Source organism: Psammomys obesus, unplaced genomic scaffold, assembly GCF_907164565.1.
Source record: "Psammomys obesus unplaced genomic scaffold, mPsaObe1.curated_primary_1811, whole genome shotgun sequence".
Taxonomy (NCBI): Eukaryota; Metazoa; Chordata; class Mammalia; order Rodentia; family Muridae; genus Psammomys; species Psammomys obesus.
Window position 1 is genome coordinate 935,785 of NW_026585587.1, and position 21,383 is coordinate 957,167.

The 21,383-nt window shown below is 38.9% G+C and overlaps 1 protein-coding gene across 3 annotated transcripts in view; it reads right to left on the minus strand.

Moving 5' to 3' along the window:
* Rgs7 (regulator of G protein signaling 7) overlaps positions 1 to 21,383 on the minus strand; it is a 395,324-nt gene that overhangs the window by 82,761 nt on the left and 291,180 nt on the right. For all 3 annotated transcript variants that reach the window (XM_055608524.1, XM_055608515.1, XM_055608514.1), the window contains exons 5-6: positions 12,396 to 12,502; positions 7,293 to 7,344 (exon numbers count right to left, since the gene is read on the minus strand). In XM_055608524.1, coding sequence (XP_055464499.1) covers positions 7,293 to 7,344; positions 12,396 to 12,502 — 159 coding nt within the window. The remainder of the gene's footprint in view (positions 1 to 7,292; positions 7,345 to 12,395; positions 12,503 to 21,383) is intronic.

The window sequence follows — 21,383 nt, forward strand, 5'->3', positions numbered from 1 at the left end:
GAGATTATCAGTTCAGAAGTGAGACACAGGAAAAGTTGGTGGGGAGGGGAGGAACAAGAATAATGTATGGACAATGATCAAAAACATGAGTAAAAATGCAAATATAAATTTTAAATTTTTAAAAAATTTTAATGAGTTTATCAGTAGTCTAGACAGAAATGATAAATCAGTGAGCTTTAAAATAATAATTGAGACTTCCATAAAGTTGAAACAAAGTCAACAGACTAAACTTATCAACAATCTAAATGTATGCAGTAACATAAAGATAAGAGAAAAACAAACAAATATATGTTTAAGCAAAGAATAAACATTTTTCCAAATCAATGATAGACTCTGTCTTAGCTGAATTAGAGCCTCCCTCCCAGATCCACGTACTGAGCCTTTATCATGCAGTAATTTCACAGTACAACTTTATTGGGAGATCAGGTCACTACAGAAAAAATTAAATGGTGCTGGTCCAACTGGATGTCTACATGTAGAAAAATGAAAATAGATCCATACTTATCACCCTGCACAAAATTGAAGTCCAAGTGGATCAAAGACGTCAACATAAAACCAGACACATTAAATCGGCTAGAAAAAAAAGTGGGGAATACCCTAGAACTCATTGGTACAGGAAAAAACTTCCTGAACAGAACACCAACAGCACAGGCTCTAAGAGCAACAATCAATAAATGGGACCTCATGAAATTGAAAAGCTTCTGTAAAGCAAAGGACACCATCATCAAAACAAAGCGACTGCCTACAGATTGGGAAAGAATCATCACCAACCCTTTATCTGACAGAGGACTCGTATCCAATATATATAAAGAACTAAACAAGCTGAAAAGCAACAAACCAAGTAATCCACTTAAAAAATGGGGAACAGAGCTAACGAGAGAATTCTCTGCAGAGGAATATCGAATGGCAGAGAAACACTTAAAGAAATGCTCAACCTCATTAGCCATTAGGGAAATGCAAATCAAAACAACCCTGAGATTTCACCTTACACCCATCAGAATGGCCAAGATGAAAAACTCAAGGGACAACACATGCTGGAGAGGTTGTGGAGAAAGGGGAACCCTTCTCCACTGCTGGTGGGAATGTAAACTGGTACAACCACTCTGGAAATCAATCTGTCGCTTTCTCAGACAACTAGGAATAGAGCTTCCTCAAGATCCAGTTATACCACTCCTAGGCATATACCCAAAAGAGGCTCAAGTACACAAAAAGGACATTTGCTCAACCATGTTTGTAGCAGCTTTATTTGTAATAGCCAGAAGCTGGAAAAAAACCCAGATGCCCCTCAACTGAAGAATGGATACAGAAACTGTGGTACATCTATACAATGGAGTATTACTCAGCAATGAAAAATAAGGAAATCATGAAATTTGCAGGTAAATAGTGGGACCTGGAAAGGATCATCCTGAGTGAGTTGTCCCAGAAGCAAAAAGACATGCATGGTATATACTCACTCATATAAACATACAACATAGAATAAACCCACTAAAATCTGTACATCTAAACAAACTAAGCAAAAGAGAGGACCCTAACTAAAAGGTTCAATCCCCATCCTGAAAGGCAAAGAGGATGGACATCAGAAGAAAAAGAAAATAGGAAACAACCTTGGAACCTGCTACAGAGGGCCTCTGAAAGCCAGAAGAAAACAGGAAACAACCTTGAAACCTGCCACAGAGGGCCTCTGAAAGCCTCTGCAGTATAGACTGTCAAAGCAGATGCTGAGCCTGATGGCCAACTGATGGGCAGAGTGAATGGAATTTTATGTAAGAAGTGGGAAATAGTAAGAGCTGGAGGGGACGGGAACTCCACAAGGAGAGCAACAGAACAAGATAATTTGAACACAGGAACTTCCCAGAAAATCATACTCCAACCAAGGACTATTCATGGAGATGACCTGAAACCCCTGCACAGGTGTAGCCCATGGCAGTTCAGTGTCCAAGTGGGTTCCATAGTAATGGGAAGAGGGACTGCCTCTGACATAATCTGATTGGCCTGCTCGTTGATCACTTCCCCCTGAGGGGGGAGCAGCCTTACCAGGCCACAGTAGAGGACAATGCAGCCACTTTTGATGAGAACTGATAGACTAAGATCAGAAAGAAGAGGAGAACCTCCCCTATCAGTGGACTTGGGGAGTGACATGCATGCAGAAAGGGGAGGGAGGGTGGGATCAGGAGGGGAGGAGGGAGGGGCTTATGGGGGGATACAAAATGAATAAAGTGTAATTAATAAAAAATTTAAAAAAAAGATTAAATGGGGTCCTACAGGTGAGGCCCGGATCCTAGATGACTGGTGCATTTATAGGGAGAGTAGAGATGCCAGAGATGAACCTTTTCAGAGAGACAGTCCTATGAGACACAGGAAGAAGTCATATTTCTGAAAATCAGAGACTCAGAAGAAGCCAACCTTGCAGGAGCTTGTTTTTTTTTAAGTTCTCTGGGAAGGATGCCTGCCACTTATTTATGAGAACCGGTTTCTGTTTCTCAAGCTACACAGGTTGTGATGTATTCTTATGACCATCCTTGAAACTAACACAGCAAGCCATAAACCAGGAAACACGGAGAATACCAAAGAGGACAAACATATGTGCCTGTTCAAAACTCTATACTTAGACATATTCTAATTCCAGAACACCAGTTTTAGAGTTCTCTAAAGGTTTATGAAGAGTTGAGTAGAATTTGCAGAGTTTTGTGTTATGTAAGGCCATTCCCATCTGCCCATGTAGATAACATCTTACATTAGTAAGGTACATTGGTTATGTTAGAGATACTGTCTATACATTATTAATAATTTATAACTCTATAGTTCACACAATGGTTCATTCTTTGGGTTGAACATTTTGTGACTTTTCACAAATGTACAAATCACATTTCTTTCTCATTCAAATCTTTCAAAGAACAGTTTTGCTCTAAAAATCTTCTATGCTTTGCCTATTCTTCCACTTTTTCTGAAATTAATTTGACTTCTGCAGTGGTTTGATTTAAAAAAAATGGCCCCTATAGGATCATATATTTGCATGCTTAGTCATCATGGAATGGTGCTATTGAGAAGGATTAGGACATGTGGCCCTTTTGGAGGAAATGTCCCACTAGCATGGGCTTGGATGTTTCAAAAATCCATGCTAGGCCCATTTCTCTCTCCTGGCCTGTGGATAAGGGTATAACTCTCAGCTACAAATCCAGCACCATGAGTGCTGATAATAATGGACTAACCCCCTGAAACTGTAAGAAAGTTCCCAATTAAATATTTTTTTAAGAGTTCCCTTGGCCATGGTGTCTCTTCACAGCAATAGGATGGTGACTAAGATATCCACTGTAGATTTATTGCAATTACTGTAACATGGCATATATTTGCCCATTACTTTACTTTTAATCTATCTGTGTCTTTGTAAGTAAAAGGATAATAATCTGCTTTTATCCTTTTAGAACCCATTAGATCAGTAGTGACTGAAGTCTATTAATTTTTAAAAAATTTGCCCACTAGAATATAGTTGTGGGAGCCACTATCATGTGGTCTTCTAAGCACAGAAAGCATTGATGGATATTAAAGACAAATGGCCATGGATTGAGAAAGAGGAGAGTAAAACAGAGTGGTGGGTGCTCTCAGGGCATTTCTAAAATGAGAATTGTTATATAGTAAATATCAGTTAATGTCTTACTTGAAAACTATTATTTTTTATCTATTTGAAAAATTACAATAGGGTGAATCAAGAATAAATAATTCCCAAGTTTTAAAAAATAGAATTTTTTCCTTTACCCGGCATCTTGAGCTCTTGACATCTCAATACTATAAATAATAGAATTATTAATACATTAGTGTATTTCAGGCCTTGTTGTCAGCTATTCAAGGTTGGATCAACAGTTTTGAAACATTATAGATTATCAGTTTTATTTTGTTTATCTTCCTGCTTTGAAGTTTTTTGTGTGTTTTTTTTAATTAGTCTGTAAGTTTCCAGGCACAAATGTTTGGACTATTGCTTTCTAGCAACGGTAACTAATTCATTTTAAACCTATTCCTTAAAGGAAAAATTACTGCTTAATGCAAAGTATTGTTGCTATGATGTGCCAGAAAGAATACTTCGTTTTGGCTGGTGCCCTATTGCTATCTAAGAAAAATGTCTTAGCTCCCCCTTATGTCTTATGTTGATTTAGCATGGTTTGAACAAGTAGAAGTTACTTGGATAGTTGCTTAGCATCTTCAAGTATAATCTCTCGTGTAGGTATAAAAGTCTCCACAGCCTCCTACAGCAATGGGAGGACTTCACTAAGTATGTACTGAGGCACAAGTCATTGAGAACACTTCTTGTTGGTAAACGGACCTTCTCTTTTAACAAAGAACAGCTAAAAAGAAAAGACTGAATAATTCAAATTGGTGATATAATTTTTTTGCACCTAAGAATATAAGCCATGGATAACCGAACATCCTTATGGTAATCCAAGTAAGCCAGCTACAAAATAAACTAGAATATGCTTAATCAGGGAAAAGCAAATGGGATAATTCAATAATATTCTTACAGTTAGTTTACAAATAGGCTGTCTAAGTTCAGAATACGATCTCCTTTGATATGGACACCAGGAAGAGTCAATGTTAAGCTGAATGATATTAGACATGATGGATGACGGCTATGAAGCATGCTCTGTAAGTGATTCATTGTGGAGACGATGGCTTTTCCTCAGGCACACCATGGAAACATAAATCTACTCTCAAGTCATCAGACATGTGCAGCAATTGTCATCACTCTAATGGCCATATGAAAAAGACAAAGATCAGCAAAGAGAAACACCAAGAGGACGAATTCTCTTTACAACAGGGAGCAGAGGCATTGTGTATGATGGGAAACAATATGAGGAGGAAAAATCACTCGTTTATGTTTAATGAGACCAGAACAGCAACAATGCCAGTCTCCTTAATAGTACAAACTATTTCAATCACTTCACAAAGTCAAGATCACTGTCTCCATTTGAGAAGTAGCTACCTGAGACTCAAAAATGTGTCCCAGTTCTTTCAGAGGCATACACTTAGCCTTTGGTCATAATAGCTATTGGAGTCAGATCTTTCTCCTGGAGCTGTTGCCTCTACTGGGCTACCCTGTGGGTAGGCCCCTGGGCATATTTCCACAATTGACAGAAAGCTCCAGCACTGGCCAACACAGCAGCAGTTGTTTCTCAACTTCCTGTAGAGGTTTCAATTTTGAAAACGTTGAGCAGCAGATGGAGAGAAATGGGTGTTTCCACTCAGGTAATAGAATGATCTAGCTTCTATGTTAATCTGACAGTATTATGTAAAATATTTTTCCTGTTTGTATATTTGAATACTTTCTGTAGCACCTGATCACTCAGGAGTAACTTCATACAGTCCTGTTTCTACGATGACTGCTAGGAGAAATAATTGCAACTGTTTGCTGTGGATTTTCTTACAATGTCCTTCTGAGGATGACTCTTCAGGCAAAGCCCCAAAGAAAGCCAAGCTACTGTGAAGGCTCTCACTGCTTTTGTATATTACATTATTCTCTCTTGCTGTGATGCCTGGTTTAATGCTGATTTGTCCCAGGCTAGAGTCATTTGAGAGGAGGGAATCTCGGTTGAGAAAATGCTTCTATAAGACTGGGATACAGGTAAGTTTATAGGGTATCTTCTTAACTAGTGAATGATGTGGGATGGCCAGGGCCATTGTGGGTACTGCAACCCCCCAGATGGTGGTGTTGGGTGATACAGGAAAGCAGCCTGACAAAGCCATCGAGAGCAAATCAGTGAGCAGCACTCCTTTATGGCCTCCATTTCAGCTCCTGTTTCTAGGCCCTCCAGCCCTCTTTGAGTTCCTGCTAAACCCTTTACCAATGATAAGGTGAGACCCAGAAGTATAAATAGAGAAAAATCCTTTGTTAGCCGAGTTGCTTTTGACCATGCTGTTCCATCACAGTAGAAGAAATTCCTAAGTTAGACATTTCCTTAAGTGATTTCCTGTCTCCTCACCACATGTAATGGTTTGAATGACAATAGTCCCCCATAGGATCATAGAGTTGAAAACTTGTTCCCCTGTTAGTAGAATTGTTTGGAAAGCATTAGGAGGTGTAGCCTTGCTGGAAGAGGTGTACCATTGGTGATGGCTTTTGAGGTTTCAGAAGCCCACACCAGGGCCAGTCCTTCTCTCTCACTGCCTGCTACCTGTGGATCAGGGAGTAAGTTCTTGGATACTGCTCCAGCACCATGCTCTTGGTAGCTGCTATGCTCCCTGCCATGCAGATCATAAACCAACTCTAAAACTGTAAGCAAGTTCCCACTTAAATGCCTCCCTTTATAAGTCGTCTTGGTCTATAGCAATATAACAGTATTTAAGGCATCACATAATCTCTTCTTCATACTTTTAAATGTGTCTTGGATGTCACCAGTTCTTTTGTGGAATCATCCCGGGACACCACCACCGAAGTCAACCTTTTATTCTTTCAAACTTCCATATTGTTTTGCACATATCAATGGCATATTAACATGGCAATTTACCAAAGCTCTTTTTGTGAGATTCTGCTTTCTTGTCTAGCCTGTGAGTTGCTGAATACTGCAGATGAAGTCACACACCCAATGGATGCCCAGAATCTTCTACAATAAGGCACAGGAATGAATTTCAATGAACATTTGTAGACACTCTGTTTAAAACTTGTACAATATTATTTCAGGAAAGTGTTACCTATGGGAAAATGCATGGAGAGAAATACTTTCTTGGGATAATTTTTTTTTTTCTTTTGGAGCTTAATTAAACCTTCATTGTTGAGCTTGGGTTATCCTATGGTCGCTAAATTTGATTTATTAGGATTAACTTTGTCATTGTTCATTTGGTTTGCCCTGCCAGTGGCCTTTCTATGTTTAACAGAACCTTCTGGTGTAGAACCAGAGGATAGCTCACTAACAGTAAGCACGGTACGAGTTTGGGGAGTCAGATTTTTTTTTTAACTTCACAGCATATTAGAAGAGCTGCAGGAGAACCAGGACTCTGGCTTGGAAACCATTTGTCATTCTTTCTAGTCACACAGGATGCTGTGGAAAAACAACCGCGGCCGTTTGGGGCTTGTTTATAGCACTCTGCTCTCAGTAGGGGCTTTTCATTGACAGATACAGAGAGCATTGCACTGTGGAAGAAGCTGCCATCCAGCTAAATGAAGCTATGCATCAACTGGGTGATCCATACCTAGGTCTGTGGTTTCCTCTCATGAATAAGAGCAATAGAATTCATTCGTGGGCTCGTTATACACACATGTAAGTGGGTAAGGACAAGACAAATTAAGGACAAGACAAAGCACTGACCATAGTCTGTGTTTTCTGGCTCCCAACAATTTGACGGCCAAAAATAGGGTGTCTATAGGAGAAAAACAAAAAAAGGGAAGTCTTGGTTAGACACATAAATATTTAGTAGACCTTCTTGTTTACACTCTGTGTTTATTTTCAGTGGCTATCTAGACTACTCTACTGATAATACATATTTTAAGCCCAGAGAAAGTTCCTAGAGAGACATTATAAGGTTCTCACCTACATGCACTGACCCATTTTCAGCCTTCAGATTTGCTGGATACCAGCAGGGCTGTAAAGTGATGCTCATTTTCAATCATCTCACATCAACAGTTATCAGGCTGAAGGGATATGACTGTGTTATCCAAACAAAAGGTTCAGTTTCAGCCTCAGAGAGGGCTGAAAGCAGAATATTATGTTCAACAAGAATTGTAATGAACCATGTTTAAATATAGTGACTTCTTTCTTTGCATCACATCTCCATACAGCTTTTCATAGATTCAAAAAGTGTAGCTGAAAGAATTATTTCCTGGGATTTTCAAATTATTTGCTGGGATCTGTTAATTATGTAATGTAGCTTTCAACATTATTCAACTAGACGACAGCAACCTTTGACTTTCCCTTATTTTAAAAAAAAAAAATCTTTCATAAGGACATTTATTGCTGTAAACTTTTAAATGGTATGAACCAGAGATCTTTTTTTAACACTAATAATACCTTTGATGCGATTAACAATAGCCGGAATTCTGACTCTGTAAAGTTCTCAAAATACGTTGACTGAAATACAAAGGGAAGTTTGATCTGGAATAAATACCTTATTATGATAATTAAGGTTGTATGTTTTCAAGGATTTTTCAAAGCCTACTAGCCAGACTAAAGACTCATGTGAACACAGATCTGCATAGGCAACTCTATTCCCCTAAATAGGAATGAGGCAAGAACTCAGATGGACATGCCCGCAGATGCACATGCCATGGGCTGATTATATGCATCAACTGATTGAACTGATCATTTATAAATGGGTATATTTTTGGCAGTATCTGATGGTCAGATAATTTTACCCTCTAGCAGATTTACTCTCAAAGACATAGAAAGGGATGCTGTCGGGGACTGATTGAATCGTTAGGACAGGGCTCTTCCAAATGGTCTGAGACCACCCGAGGATCCTAACTTAGCCTCTACTCCTTTGAAATTACTTCAGTATGATAAAGAAGGCTACTAATAGTAGTTCTGTGCACATATGAACAAAATCACAGTAGGAATTTGGAAGAAAAGAGATTGAAGCACTAGATTAAGATGGATAGGAAGACATATATGGAAGACTCTCATCCTCTCTAATCACATTTAACTCTGTGGGAAACAGAACTTTGAAGATGCGATTTCTTAGAAGTTAAATTGGACTAGGATTCCAGTAAAGCCATGAGGGAATGAAGTAGCTTAAGACTGCTTTCATGCAGAGCTCTGCTTTCGCGAGGCTTCTCAGAGGAAGCACTGATTGCTTGGTGTTGCTTCAGTATTGATGTGTGTGTGGGCACATGCATTCATTTATAAGCATATTGATTAACCAGCTCTAGACTGTATTGTTTTAGATATATAGGTAGACAGACATTTCTTGTTCTCATCTCTACTTTTAAGATTTATTTTTTTAACCATGTTGTCAGTAAGAATCTTATGTCTATGGTTGGGCCAGGCATTGGTTGGGCATTCTCCTCAATCTCTGCCCTATCTACTTTGTCTTTACCCCTGCACATCTTGTAGGCAGGGTAAATTTGGAGTTGAAGTTTTTGTGGGTGGTTAGAGTTCCCCTCTCTGTACGAGGAGGCTTGTCTGGTTAGAAGGTGTCCTCTTCAGTCTCTATGGCTTCTGCCACTAGGAGTCACTGCTTTAATCCCCCGCATGTTCTCCCTGGGGCCTACCCTGACTCTTAGGTCTCCAGCTTGTCACAGAGATAATTCCACCCTTCATTTCTCTTTTCTCTACAGGCCTCATGTCCTCTCACCCTAGCTCTTCCCAGATCTGATCTCTACCCACATAACTCTGTGACCACAATCCTACCTTGTTCCCTCTCTTCAGCCACTACCATCTCTCTATTCAATCTCCCTGTCCAAGTGAGATTTATGCATCCTCCCTTGAATCTTCCTTGTTATTTATCTTCTTTGGGTCTATGCCTAGACCTACCCTATAGGAGAGTGCCAACCCCTGACACTATGAAAGATACTCTGCTAAGCTTGCAGACAAGAACTTGACAGAGTTGTCTTATGAGAGACTCCCCCAGCAACACAGATGCTGAGACTCACAGCCAAACATTGGGCAATGCTTAGGGAGTCTTTTGGAAAAGTGTGAGGAAAGAGAAATGGCCCTGGAGGTGACAGAAGCTCCACAAGAAGACCAAACAGGGCCAACTAACCAGGGTCCAGAAGAGCTTGCTGAGACTGAAGCATCAACCAAGGACCATGTATGAACTGGACTTAGGCCAGATGGACAGCTTATGCTTCATGTGGGTATTCTAGTAAGGGAAGTGAGGACTGCATTGGACACAGACTCACTTGTCAGCTTTTTGATCACTTCCTCCTGGCTGGACTGCCTTACCAGGCTACAGGGGAAAAGGACATGCTCAGTCCTGATGCAACTTCATGAGCTAGGGTGGATAGTAAAGGGAGCTCTGCTTTTCTGAGGAAGAGGCAAGGAAGGAGGGGGGAAGGAAGAAGGGTGGGACTGGGAGGGGAGGAGGGAATGGGGCTACAACCAGGATGTAAAGTAAATAAAAAATAAATTAATTAATAAAAATCATCTTATGACTATAAACATGTAATTTTATCATGGAATATTACAGGGAAATGCTGCCATAAATCCAACATTTTCCACTAATATTTGAAGATTTTTTTCTCAGAAAAATAATTTTGACTTATAATAATAGACAGGATAAGAGAATAACAAGTCCCTAGGGCTTGTTATTTATTACCTCCTTCTGCGATTATTCTAGACTTTAGAACATTTTAATGCATGCGTGGCTTTTTTTCAGAGCTAGCTACCTTTTCTTCTACAGAACTCACACTAATCAGTCCAGCCTTTAGTTGAATAGTACATGTACTAACCCCATGAGAGAGATGTGAAATCTATCTGGAGAATCATGGCGGGTCTTAGTTAAAGTTAGCCAAGAGAAAATGACTAGGCAATATAAAGTTTACCATAAATCTGAAAATCACATTTCTAAAATATAGAAAGAATATTAGACACAGCTATTGTATCACATCAATGAAATTAAGTTGCTGTTCTGTTTATCTCAAACGTATGCCCTGTATCTTTTTAATATTCTTAAGGATGTTTAAAGTCTACATGATTCACTGGAAGCATTGAAAACATGTAAAATTCCTTCAAAGGAAGTGAATGTCAACTCAATTCAAAACCTTTCTGATGCTTGGAACCATGTGAAAATGGAAAAAAGCACTGTGAACCTTCCCATGTTTTCTGCTGGTAGCGCTGTTCAAACAGAGACTAACCAATACTTTGTTAGACTTTACAGGCAGATGGTTAGTTCACCCAGACTCTGTTCTTGGTTCTTTTCACTTTGCTATAGGATTCATTAATCTTTCATATTTAGATGTCACTGCAAAGGTAGATGTGTTGTTAAGAATGGAACGCTTAATAATGAATATTAATAATTTTAATGGACTTGCATGAGATCTCTCTAACAGCACATTGAGCTTGATATGCTCTGCCTAAATTTTGTACACATGTAACTAATATGCCATTTGCTCTCATTTCCTAACTTTGTCCTAAAACTCTTTAACATTCTCTTCCCTCCTCTGGATGTGCAGTGGTGTACTGCAACTTTCACTCACGACTTATAAGCATGAATAAAACATTCAAACCTTTCAAACCTTGTCTGCTCAAAAAATGTCTTTCTGGGAAGGTCAAGAACAGAGAAAAGGGTTTAAAATTCTGGCTAATTCAATACATTATCATTAACCTAGGGCCATGTCTGAATTCTTTTGTTTCATGGAAAAAAAATTAAATTAGATAATTCTCAAGAGGGCAGTCAGCCATATTCAGCATTTTTATTCTAAATAAGTATTTTGTTTTTGTTTACTGGAGTTTTCATTTATTATGTCGATTATAAAAATGGACTTTTAAAAATTTGTGTAAGCATAAAACAATCATTCCTTTAGAATTTGTGAGACTTTGTTAGTCTCTTTTTTTATTTCAGTCTATTTACTTTACATCCCAAGGGTGTCTTGCCTTCCCCTTCTTTCTCCCCATGCCAACCCTCCCCAACACATCAAGTCATATCAGGACTAACCAAATCATCATCCCCTGAGGCCAAGCAAGGCAGTGCTGCCAGGGGAAAGTGAGCCAAAAGCAGGCAATAGAGTCATATAAGAAACATCCCTCCATCCACTCTCCAGGCGATCCATATGAAGACCAAGCTACCCATCAGCCACATCTGTGCAGGGGACCTAGGTCCAGACAATGCATGCTCCTTAGTTGATGTTTCAGTCTCAGTAAGGTCCCATGAGACTGAGTTAGTTGTCTCTGTTGGTCTTCTTGTGAGGATCCTATCCCCTCCAGGTGAGAATTTGTTAGTCTTAAATTTTACTTGTGGCTTCTAGATGAAAAACCTTTCTGAAAATTAGGAGTGTATAAAAATGTAATCTTGCAATAGTAAAGACTTTCCCTTAAAAACAAGAAGAGGTAGACACATTTAGACAACTGACTTACCAATCATGAATACTTCTTAGGTATTACAGGAGCTTGCCAGGACTGAAGTTGGTTACAGATCACAGGTGGAAGTATTGCTTTAGTTACATCTCTCAACGTCCTGCTTTCTAGATGTCATTTAGAGCTAACGTCTATCCTATTTATCCTGATTCCAGGAAGTCACCTGCTGGATTTTCCTTATGCTTTCTTTATATTAAACCGTAACCTCAATCTTTACACAGTTCAGCTTCCACAGTTTTTCAATGGTGTCTCGTGACTGCTTCTGATGCTTCCACATGAACACTAACTACTGCCTAAGTGGCTAAGGAAACAGTGTAATAGTTTCCAAAAGTTCTGTAAACACACAGGAAAAAAGTTCAGGTTTTCTGATTTGCTATGAAAGAACATCTCCGTTTGACTTACTTGAAACCGGTAGAAGGTACCATCATCCTTGAGTGTGAGGACGTGATCTGAGATGGGGAAGAAGTAGCCATGGGCAGCCATCAGTGTTCCCAAATGGAGAGCTTCCACTATTCCAGGAAACCAAAGCAAAATGAAAACAGCACATGAAATCCCTCCACATTTACTGGAATTTGTTCTTGATGTTGACCACAAAAGAATAACATTTGTCTGGTTCTCTTTGGGCACATTCCTGTATCACATTTTTAGTATCTTTCCAAACAAGACCTTTTTGTATAGAATGGTCATTCTGAACAAAGGAGTTTATGCATGTGTCTGTGGTTGTGTGTGTGTCTGTTTGTGTGTGTGTACACATAACTTCCCATTTAAAACCTAGACCTTCCTACATAATATCTACACATTCTATTTAAAATTTTAGCGCCCATGGAGACATAGGAAAAAACAAAAACTTTAGATACACATCTTATATCATGGCACATAAACTCTTATTATTTCTCACATCTGTTGGAAAAGATAATAAACACACCTTGTGGTTCCTGTGAAAATTACATACAAATAGATGCATTGGAGTTAGACCGGTGCCTGTGCAAAGTAGCTACAGGATATATGGGATCATTATATTTTATGGCTTATATGATGAATGAGTTTTTCAGCTTTTCAAGGTACTTCCCTGGTTCTCCACTTCTTTACATTTCCCTCTGACAAGGCTGACTGAGGAAGGCTGACTCTGCTAAATGCCAGCAATCCTTTCTATACTCCCCTCATTACTTTTGAGTTGGCCATCAAATTAAATTGGAAGAAGATTTTTGAGGACAGCTGGGCCATAACAATGACCAGGATCCTTCAGCTTTGGTCAAGTTCAGAGCTCTTGCATGCCTTTGGCAACAAGCCCTGAGCTGTGAAATTTCAGGTGGCCCACGTATGTTCTTACAATCATTTCTAGTCTTCAGTCTCTGTGTGCTGGGAAATAATAACAGCATACTTGCCAGCCAAAGAAATTATAGCACATGAGGATGACGGTACAGTTATAGACACAAGAGAAGAGAACAGGGTGGTATAGAAAGAGAGTAAATTGCTTCCGACCTCTAAGCCTAGTACATTATGTGACTCAATAAGCAAAGCAAAACAAAAAAAACAAAGAAACGTAAAAAGCAGTAAAGTCTTGATGAATTGTACCAATATGTGAAAGTTAACACAGGGAGCCTGCAGTCCGCTAAGCCAGAGGCCAGTGAGTGGCAGTTTGATTTCTTGTACCTACTCAGACGCCAAGATCATTGCTGGCCAAACCTTAGCATTAGAAGGATCTTATTCATGTAGTACTATGAAATACAGACATTAGTAAGTGCTTTCTGCTGAGAAAGGTATCAGTGGACTCTTACGTTCCCTGGAGGAACGATAATCTATTTTTATTTAATTTGACTATATATGGTCTCATTTCACTCCCTGTTGAAGAATTCTCTAGACATTCTTGGTTCAGGAAAACTTGTTCCTGACCATTCTTTAGCATGCCTTTAAGTCACTAGAGTTCTATTCCCTTATATAAAATTATAAATCAGTTTCTTCCTCAGTGGTATGTACTTCCTAGGTCAAGGTAAAGTCAAACCATTTGCCTTAATTATTAAGATGACTGGCATTCCAACAGACTATACCATGATTTCCAGGTCTGTGGTCAAATAGTAAGAAAGTCTGAGATTGACATAATTTCTACCATGAATCTATTAAATAATAAATATGTGAAAATCTAGGGTAAATGTTGTGTTTGATGAGATTATGAGAAAATCAATCTATATAACCAATACTATGTGATAGATAAACAAGAATTCAAATACATGGCTCATTCCAAATAGGAGAAATACTACTACAAGAAAGTGCCAAAATGTGTTATGCTGTGATTATGAGAGGTTTGTTTAGTTTTTCTAAGTCAATATTAATGTTCACATTGTCTTTTCAGAATACTTCTATAAGAGTTTGATATGAGCTCCTGTGTAGTGAGAAAAGCTAATATTTATATTACAGGCCTAAATGCTAGTAAGAGATCTAAGTTTTAAAGCACATGATCTCAAGACTTATTTACTTACTTAATGGTAATCATGGAGCTATATATTTCTATGATCCAACTGATCCTAAAATCCCAGCATCACCTCAACTTATAAGACCCCAGATGACTACTGGCAATGTGCAAGTGGACTATTAGAAGAATTTAACGAGTAATTGGCCAAGACTGCCCTTCTTAACAATGGCACAACAGATGGCTCAGCAGCATCATGCTTCTTGGCAAACTAATCACTAATTAATCTTCATGTATGAGTGATATTTGCCCCACCCACACAGCTGAAGTTCAACAACACACCAACCAAAACATCTTAGTTTCTTTTCTCATTTGGATATCCAAGTGATGTGTGCACTTAGAAAGCCATCCTTAAACTGTCACCATGTGAACAGCATGGTGAACAGCATGTGAACACAGTAGGAGCTGTGTCAAACTCAGGCATTCATCCCTCCCTCACCTCAAACCCAGAGGTGAAGATTAGCAACATCTTTAAAAGAAGAGAGTTCTACAGACTAATTTGTTTTTGCCACAGTACTTCAAATGTCAAAAGGATGAATAACATATTATAAAAGAGGGTTGAGCTCTTCTGTGTGAAGAGCTGTATATTTATAGCCCAATTTCAAAATCAAGTCTTATTCAGAGACTCAACACTGAAGTTTCTCAAAGACAGCAAGTAATTTCACAAAGAGAGAAAAGTGTTGGGGCCAAGAAAACAATAATTTTGAACATTCTCACTGGGTTCTATACATATTACTCAAAATCATTTACTTAGGTTTTATATCAATGTATTTTATGAAATACAGCTAGTTCTATTTAACAACAATAGTCCAAGAAAAAAAAAGACTATCAACTTGAAGAGGGAGGGGTTTGAGGGAAGAGTAAAGTGATGTAATTCTATTCTATTTCAATTAAAACATACTTTAAAAGAAAAAATATATCTGTATATACCTTCATGTACATACACGGCTAAAATAAAATAAATTTATAAAAAAAAACAAATAAACCTGTACCGTTCCCTGCATATTGTTTAAATGTAGTTATGATAGATCCAGGTGCATCTTAGAATTTTAAAGATAAAGTACAATGGTTAGCAAGAAAATGGAAACACTAAAATGTTTACAAAGGTAAGTTGCCTAATAGTAAAATAATAGATGCTTCTCAGGATGCTTCTGAGTCTGAAAAGAAATGTTTGCTTGGAGGAAGATATAATCATTTCAGAAGTCCTTTGAAGCATGATTTTCTAGATCAGCTAGAATTGGTTTTGAAAAAGTAAGGTCAGACATTTGGGGAAATTATACATACAGAACACTTTATTCTCCAACAAGGCCAAATAGAACCGGACTATTACTGAATTAGGACTTTCGAAAGCAGGTCTATTTTCTCAGCACTAGAAGGCAGTAAAAGAAGTAACTTGGGGTTTCATTTAAAAGAAAAACTTCATTTCCACACTAAAAAGAAAATCCAAGTATTGCTTGGTTTTTACCGATTACAAAAATAGATTTAAAAAATGTAATAGCAAATGATAATGAAGGACAGAGAATGGATGTTGCAAAGCAGAATCTGTTTGGGGGACAGAGACGTGGCTCAGTAAACTGCTTTCTGTAAGTTTGAACATAAGTGCAACGATGCAATCGGATCCCTGACAGTCGTGTAAATTCCTAGAAGGTGTGACAGCTCACAATACCAGTGCTCAGAGATAGACTCAATGGATACCTGGAACAACTTAGCTTACGAACAGACACCAATTAGCGAGAGCCAGATGCAGGTGAGCAACCCTTGCAACCTTTACAGAAAAGGTAGAGAACAATCTGGGAAGATGCCTCAGAACTACTTGCCTCTACATGCCTATACAAACAGCTGGGCTCTCGCACGTTCAACATGTGGATGCACACTCAAATACTACACGTGCTTTTTCAAAATGGCCTCTGCTTGGGAGAAACAAAAACAGAATCAGAAATTCAGTCGGCACTGAGAAAGGCACCAAGTGTTTTAATACATGTAAATACCTTTCCTCAAAACTGTGGGGTGTGGAAGTTGTGCAGTATACTGCCTGAATTCAAGTCTAGGTTTCTGTTTAGGAGCTGTGTGACACCAGCCATAGACATCCAGTCTCCGGGCCTCAGTGACCTCTGGAGCATGCAGTTAATGAAGTACCTCTGTCTGAAGTTCACCATGGTAACCAAGGAAGATGTGTGCAATACACATAGAGCCTCGGCACCTCATACCAATGTTACACTGATGTTAGTTGATAGAAGTTGACACAGTCTGTACCACTTCATTCAGTTTTAAAGGAAATGGGAAGCTGGTGCTGGACTCGGCTTCCCCATCATAGCAAACACTCCTAACCCAACTCTGCTGGACTGCTCCAGGTGGTCAAATCAGGTTGTTTTGGTAGAGGCATGATGCACCTGCTCCAGCGTATGCCTGTTTCACGCTAGGCAGCAGAGAACACAAAAATACTAGCAAACAAACAAACAAAAAGTCCAGGGGGGACTATAATGGTTATAGCAAAAATGTTTACAGAGATGACATTCTTCACAGCACAATTGAAAGATGCCAATGAGAAACTCCCCTGGCTCAGGAGATGGTAGGAAGGACATGTTGAACCACACTATGTCAAAGCCTGATAGGATCAAAGAGAGAACGGAGGGAGTCAAAGTGGACATGGATACATAGGAAACTCAATGTATGTGTGTGTTGCTACTGTTAGTGTCTTCTATAGCCCTGGGACTCACTATGTCAACCAGGTTGACCTTGAGTCTACGACTCTCTTTAGCCTCCGAGTGCCAGGATTCTAAGTGTGTTCCACCATGCTTGTTGGGACACATAATCTTTTCCCAGGAATTAGAATGAAGTATCACTTTAAAAGAGCATTCAGGAGGCTAAGCAAAGAGGAACACGAGTTCAAGGCCAACCTGGTCTACATAAGTTGAGCTTACCTTAAAAGGAAAAAAAAAAACAAAAAAACCAACAACAAATTGTCATTGTGCTGCAACACGGATGACTACTACCAGAGAAACACTTCCAGGTCACCATGAAGTGCTTGATTTTTAATTACTTTTTGGTCACTGTGCACGCAGAAAACTTTTGTTCCTGACATACTTTTCGTGACTACCCCTCCCATTCAGTGATATGATCCCACAAGTGGTAATGACCTACGTTTTAAGAAACTATGCCCTAAAATCTTTTTTTTTCTCTTTCTTATTCTAACTCTTTGTGATTAGTTTTCCAGGCTGATCTTGACAAAATGATGCCCTTCTTGTTTCTTAAGTGTTCTTTGTTTTCGGTGGTGCTAAGGATGGAACACCAAACCTGGGACACGCTGGATAAGCACGCAGCACCACACCACTGGATTTTTCCTTTATTTGCTTTAGTAGTGATTCATCCAGGCTTTATTAATTGATGACTCTCCATTTATTCACCTGTCCATGCATCCATTTGCTGCATCTATCAAATAATAACCCACTGTCTGTCTGCTTTAGGTTCTTGACTTTATGTAGACTCATGACAAAAGTGATAATGGCAGATTCTCTGCCTCTTTCTGTAAGAGATTTGTAGCACAGTTAAACACAATTTGTTTCAAAAAAGCAAACAGTGACTTCTTACTCCGCCTGAGACATTGGAGAGTTTCAAAGCAGTCAGTCACTTCCTTGCAAACAGAAAAACCCACTCAAGCTGAAAATCAATTCCTTTGTGTGGGCCAGAAAATTAAGGTTATGGAGCCAACTCTCCCCAACAGACACAGAAGGCTTCCATCAGAGACACTACTGGGATCCAGTTATTTGGAGCAGGAGTCGTTGGGTCTGTAAACTGGGAGGGATGTAGGAGAACACAGGGAGGAGGCAGGTTCCAGAGGCACCATTATTGACATATGGGGAAAACAACAACTACAACAATGTCCAGAGAAAGATGAAAATAGGATTTTCAAATGCTGGAGAATGTGGGGGCTGTGCAAATGACTTAGAAAGGAACAAGACTCCTGTGCTCCAGGGCCTTTGAGCATAAAAATGTTCTGTACTGGCCCATTCTTATCTCAGGCATACGTTTCTATTTCTGAATAAATTGTTCCTGTTTCTATCACTACTATTATGTCCAATTTCTTGTCTGAGACACAAGAACCTGGAGATCACAGTAGGTGGCCTCATGTAAGTGACCGTAGGAACACTAATGAAGTCGTTATCTAAAGAGTATGAGACTGAGGATGGCCCAGCATGAGACTAGAGAACTCATATTCTGGGTGGTGGTCACACTTTCATGGGGTGTACTTTTAGGACTCTGGACAGATGTTCAAGGCCAAATCCTAGAAAATCAAAACTCCAAAGAAGAGAGAAATGTTTGGTCGTTTGTTTTTGTTTTGTTTGTTTGTTTGTTTGAGACAAGATCTCACTATGTTGCATTTGCTGTCCTGGAACTCTCTATGTAGAACAGGCTGGCTTCAGACTCACTGAAATTTGCCTGACTTTGCCTCTCAAGTGCTGGGATTAAAGGTAGGTGCCACCACGCCTAGCTGAAATATTTTTTCTGTGAAGATTATTATCACTGTGAAATGTATTCAGAGTCCTCCTCACTACAAGGCCTACTACAGTGGAGGAGAAAATACTGTGATCTTTGTTAGCCAATGAGTAGAAAGACACGGTATCTACAAGCTCCAATGGACGAGTTATCTCAGGAAGTGAGGAAAGGAAAACAAACAGCGAAGATGGTTTAGTGACATTATACAGTCAAGACAGGGAGGGTTGGGTGGAGAGACGATGCGTATATGCTTCTGGGATAACAAGATCATTGCTGCCTCGAGAGGCAGGCCCAGGACAACAAGAGGATTTAACATGGACACTGCTGGCTCTGCCTCTTCTGTGGTCACAATGGATTATTGATTAGAACTCTGTAAGGCAGACTGTTGGAGGTGGAGTACTCAGAGGAGTCCAAAGTCAAAGGAAGATAGAAAAATCAAAGGCTTAGACAACTCTGCCATCTTATTAAGCAAGCACTGAATTCAGACCAACTATGAAGCACTCTGCTCCGAAGTTCTCACTTCTTAAGGCCGAATACGGGATGGGCAATTTTAAGTGAAATATTCGAAAGGAATGTAAGCTTTAATTAGAATCCCTAATGAGAATAGGGAAATAGGTACAAGTAGATGAATAATGTAAGCAGAAAGCTCTGTAAAACATACTCTAAGAAAGAATCAAAAAAGAAATGTTGCAGATAAAAATCACCGCAACAAAAACGACAAGCATCTCCCTGGGCTCATTAGTAGATGATACAAGCAGTAGGAAGTTTAGGAGCCTGAAGACAAGTCATCAGAGACTTTCCATACCAGAAGCCAAGGAGCAAAAATAATGAAAGAGAGAAAAAAAATGAAATGGGGCATCCAAAACTACAGCGGTAACATCAAAAGTTGTAGCATACCTGGCTTAATTATCAAAGCAACTGAAATGACAGTTTGGGGAAAGAACCATAAAAATAGCCAAGAACTTCCTAAAATACACATGGCAGACCAAAGCACAGGTCAGCAAAACTTACAGAATATCCCAAGTTAGATGACATTCAATGTTCAATGACAATACTGTTCATCAGTGGAGGATGAAAGAATTCATCTTCCAACGAACAATGGAGGGAACACATTGCTGGAGCCCTTGCTATGAATTCTGTTCTTAGAAAATGTCTTCAATGGCTGGATCTTTAAAAGGCATTTAGTTCACAAGGGTTCCACGTGTGTGAATGAACTAAAGTCATTAGTCCCTCTTCCATGGAGCAATATAGCAAAAAGGTTCTAGCCCAAGCCAGCCTCTAAATCTTAGAACTGTAAACCATTAAACTTTTAATTTGTTATAAATTGTCTCGTTCCTGGCCTTTTATGACATAGCTACATAAAATGAACTGAGACAGTTTACCTTCTCAGAAATATCAAAAGCAGTCCTTCAGGAAGAAACATAAGAATTACATTAGTATTTATCAAAAACATTAGTATTTAGAGAAATGGAAAATGTCAGGGAAAAAAGTAAAGGTAAAAATAATGGGGTTTTGTTGTTGTTTTATTGTTGTTGTTGTTGTTATTCTTAATTTATCCAAAATATAACTGTTGAAAGTTACAACAATGAAAAATATTATGTCAGAGTAGTGGTTCTCAACCTTTGGTTTTACCCCTTTGGAGGTCAAATGACCTTTTCACAGGAGTCACCTAAGACTATTGGAAAACACAGATATTTACATTATAATTTCTAACAGTAGCAAAATTACATTTATGAATTAGCAACAATAATAATTGTATGTTTGGGGATCAACAAAATATGAGGAACTATATTTAAGAATCATAGCATTAGGAAAGTTGGGAACCACTGTGCTGGAATATTAGAAAATATCAATAAATAAAATGGAAGAGATGAATTTGGGAGTACCCTGGCATAAGATACCTAAAAGACTTGAGAACCTGCACAGTGTGACTAGGTAATGTCATTTGAAGACAGAATTGGATTAGAAGGGAGAGACACAAGAGCAAAGTTTGCAGATATTAACTTACTTATATCAGTAATCACCTTGAATGCAAATGGTCTGATGGCAGTAATTCAGGAAAAGACCACCAAAAAAATCAAAACAACAACCAAATTGATGAAACTATACCAGAAGGAACTATTTAGATATTCTCTTTTCTTCTTTTGCTTCTTCTTCATCTTCCTCCATCGCCTTCCTCTCTCTCTCTCTGTCTCTCTCTCTCTTCTATCACATTATGTAACCCAAGCTGGATTTGAACTTAGTTTGTAGCTCAGCTTGGTCTTAATAGGCAATCATCTTGCTTCAGTCTCCAAGTGCTGAGATTACAGGGTTGGAGCTAGGAAACTATGGTGGTTTGAATAGGGATGGCCCTCATAGACCCATTGCCCCATCTGTGTTTAAATGTTTGCTCCATAGGGAATGACATTATTACTCCTATGGTCTTTTTA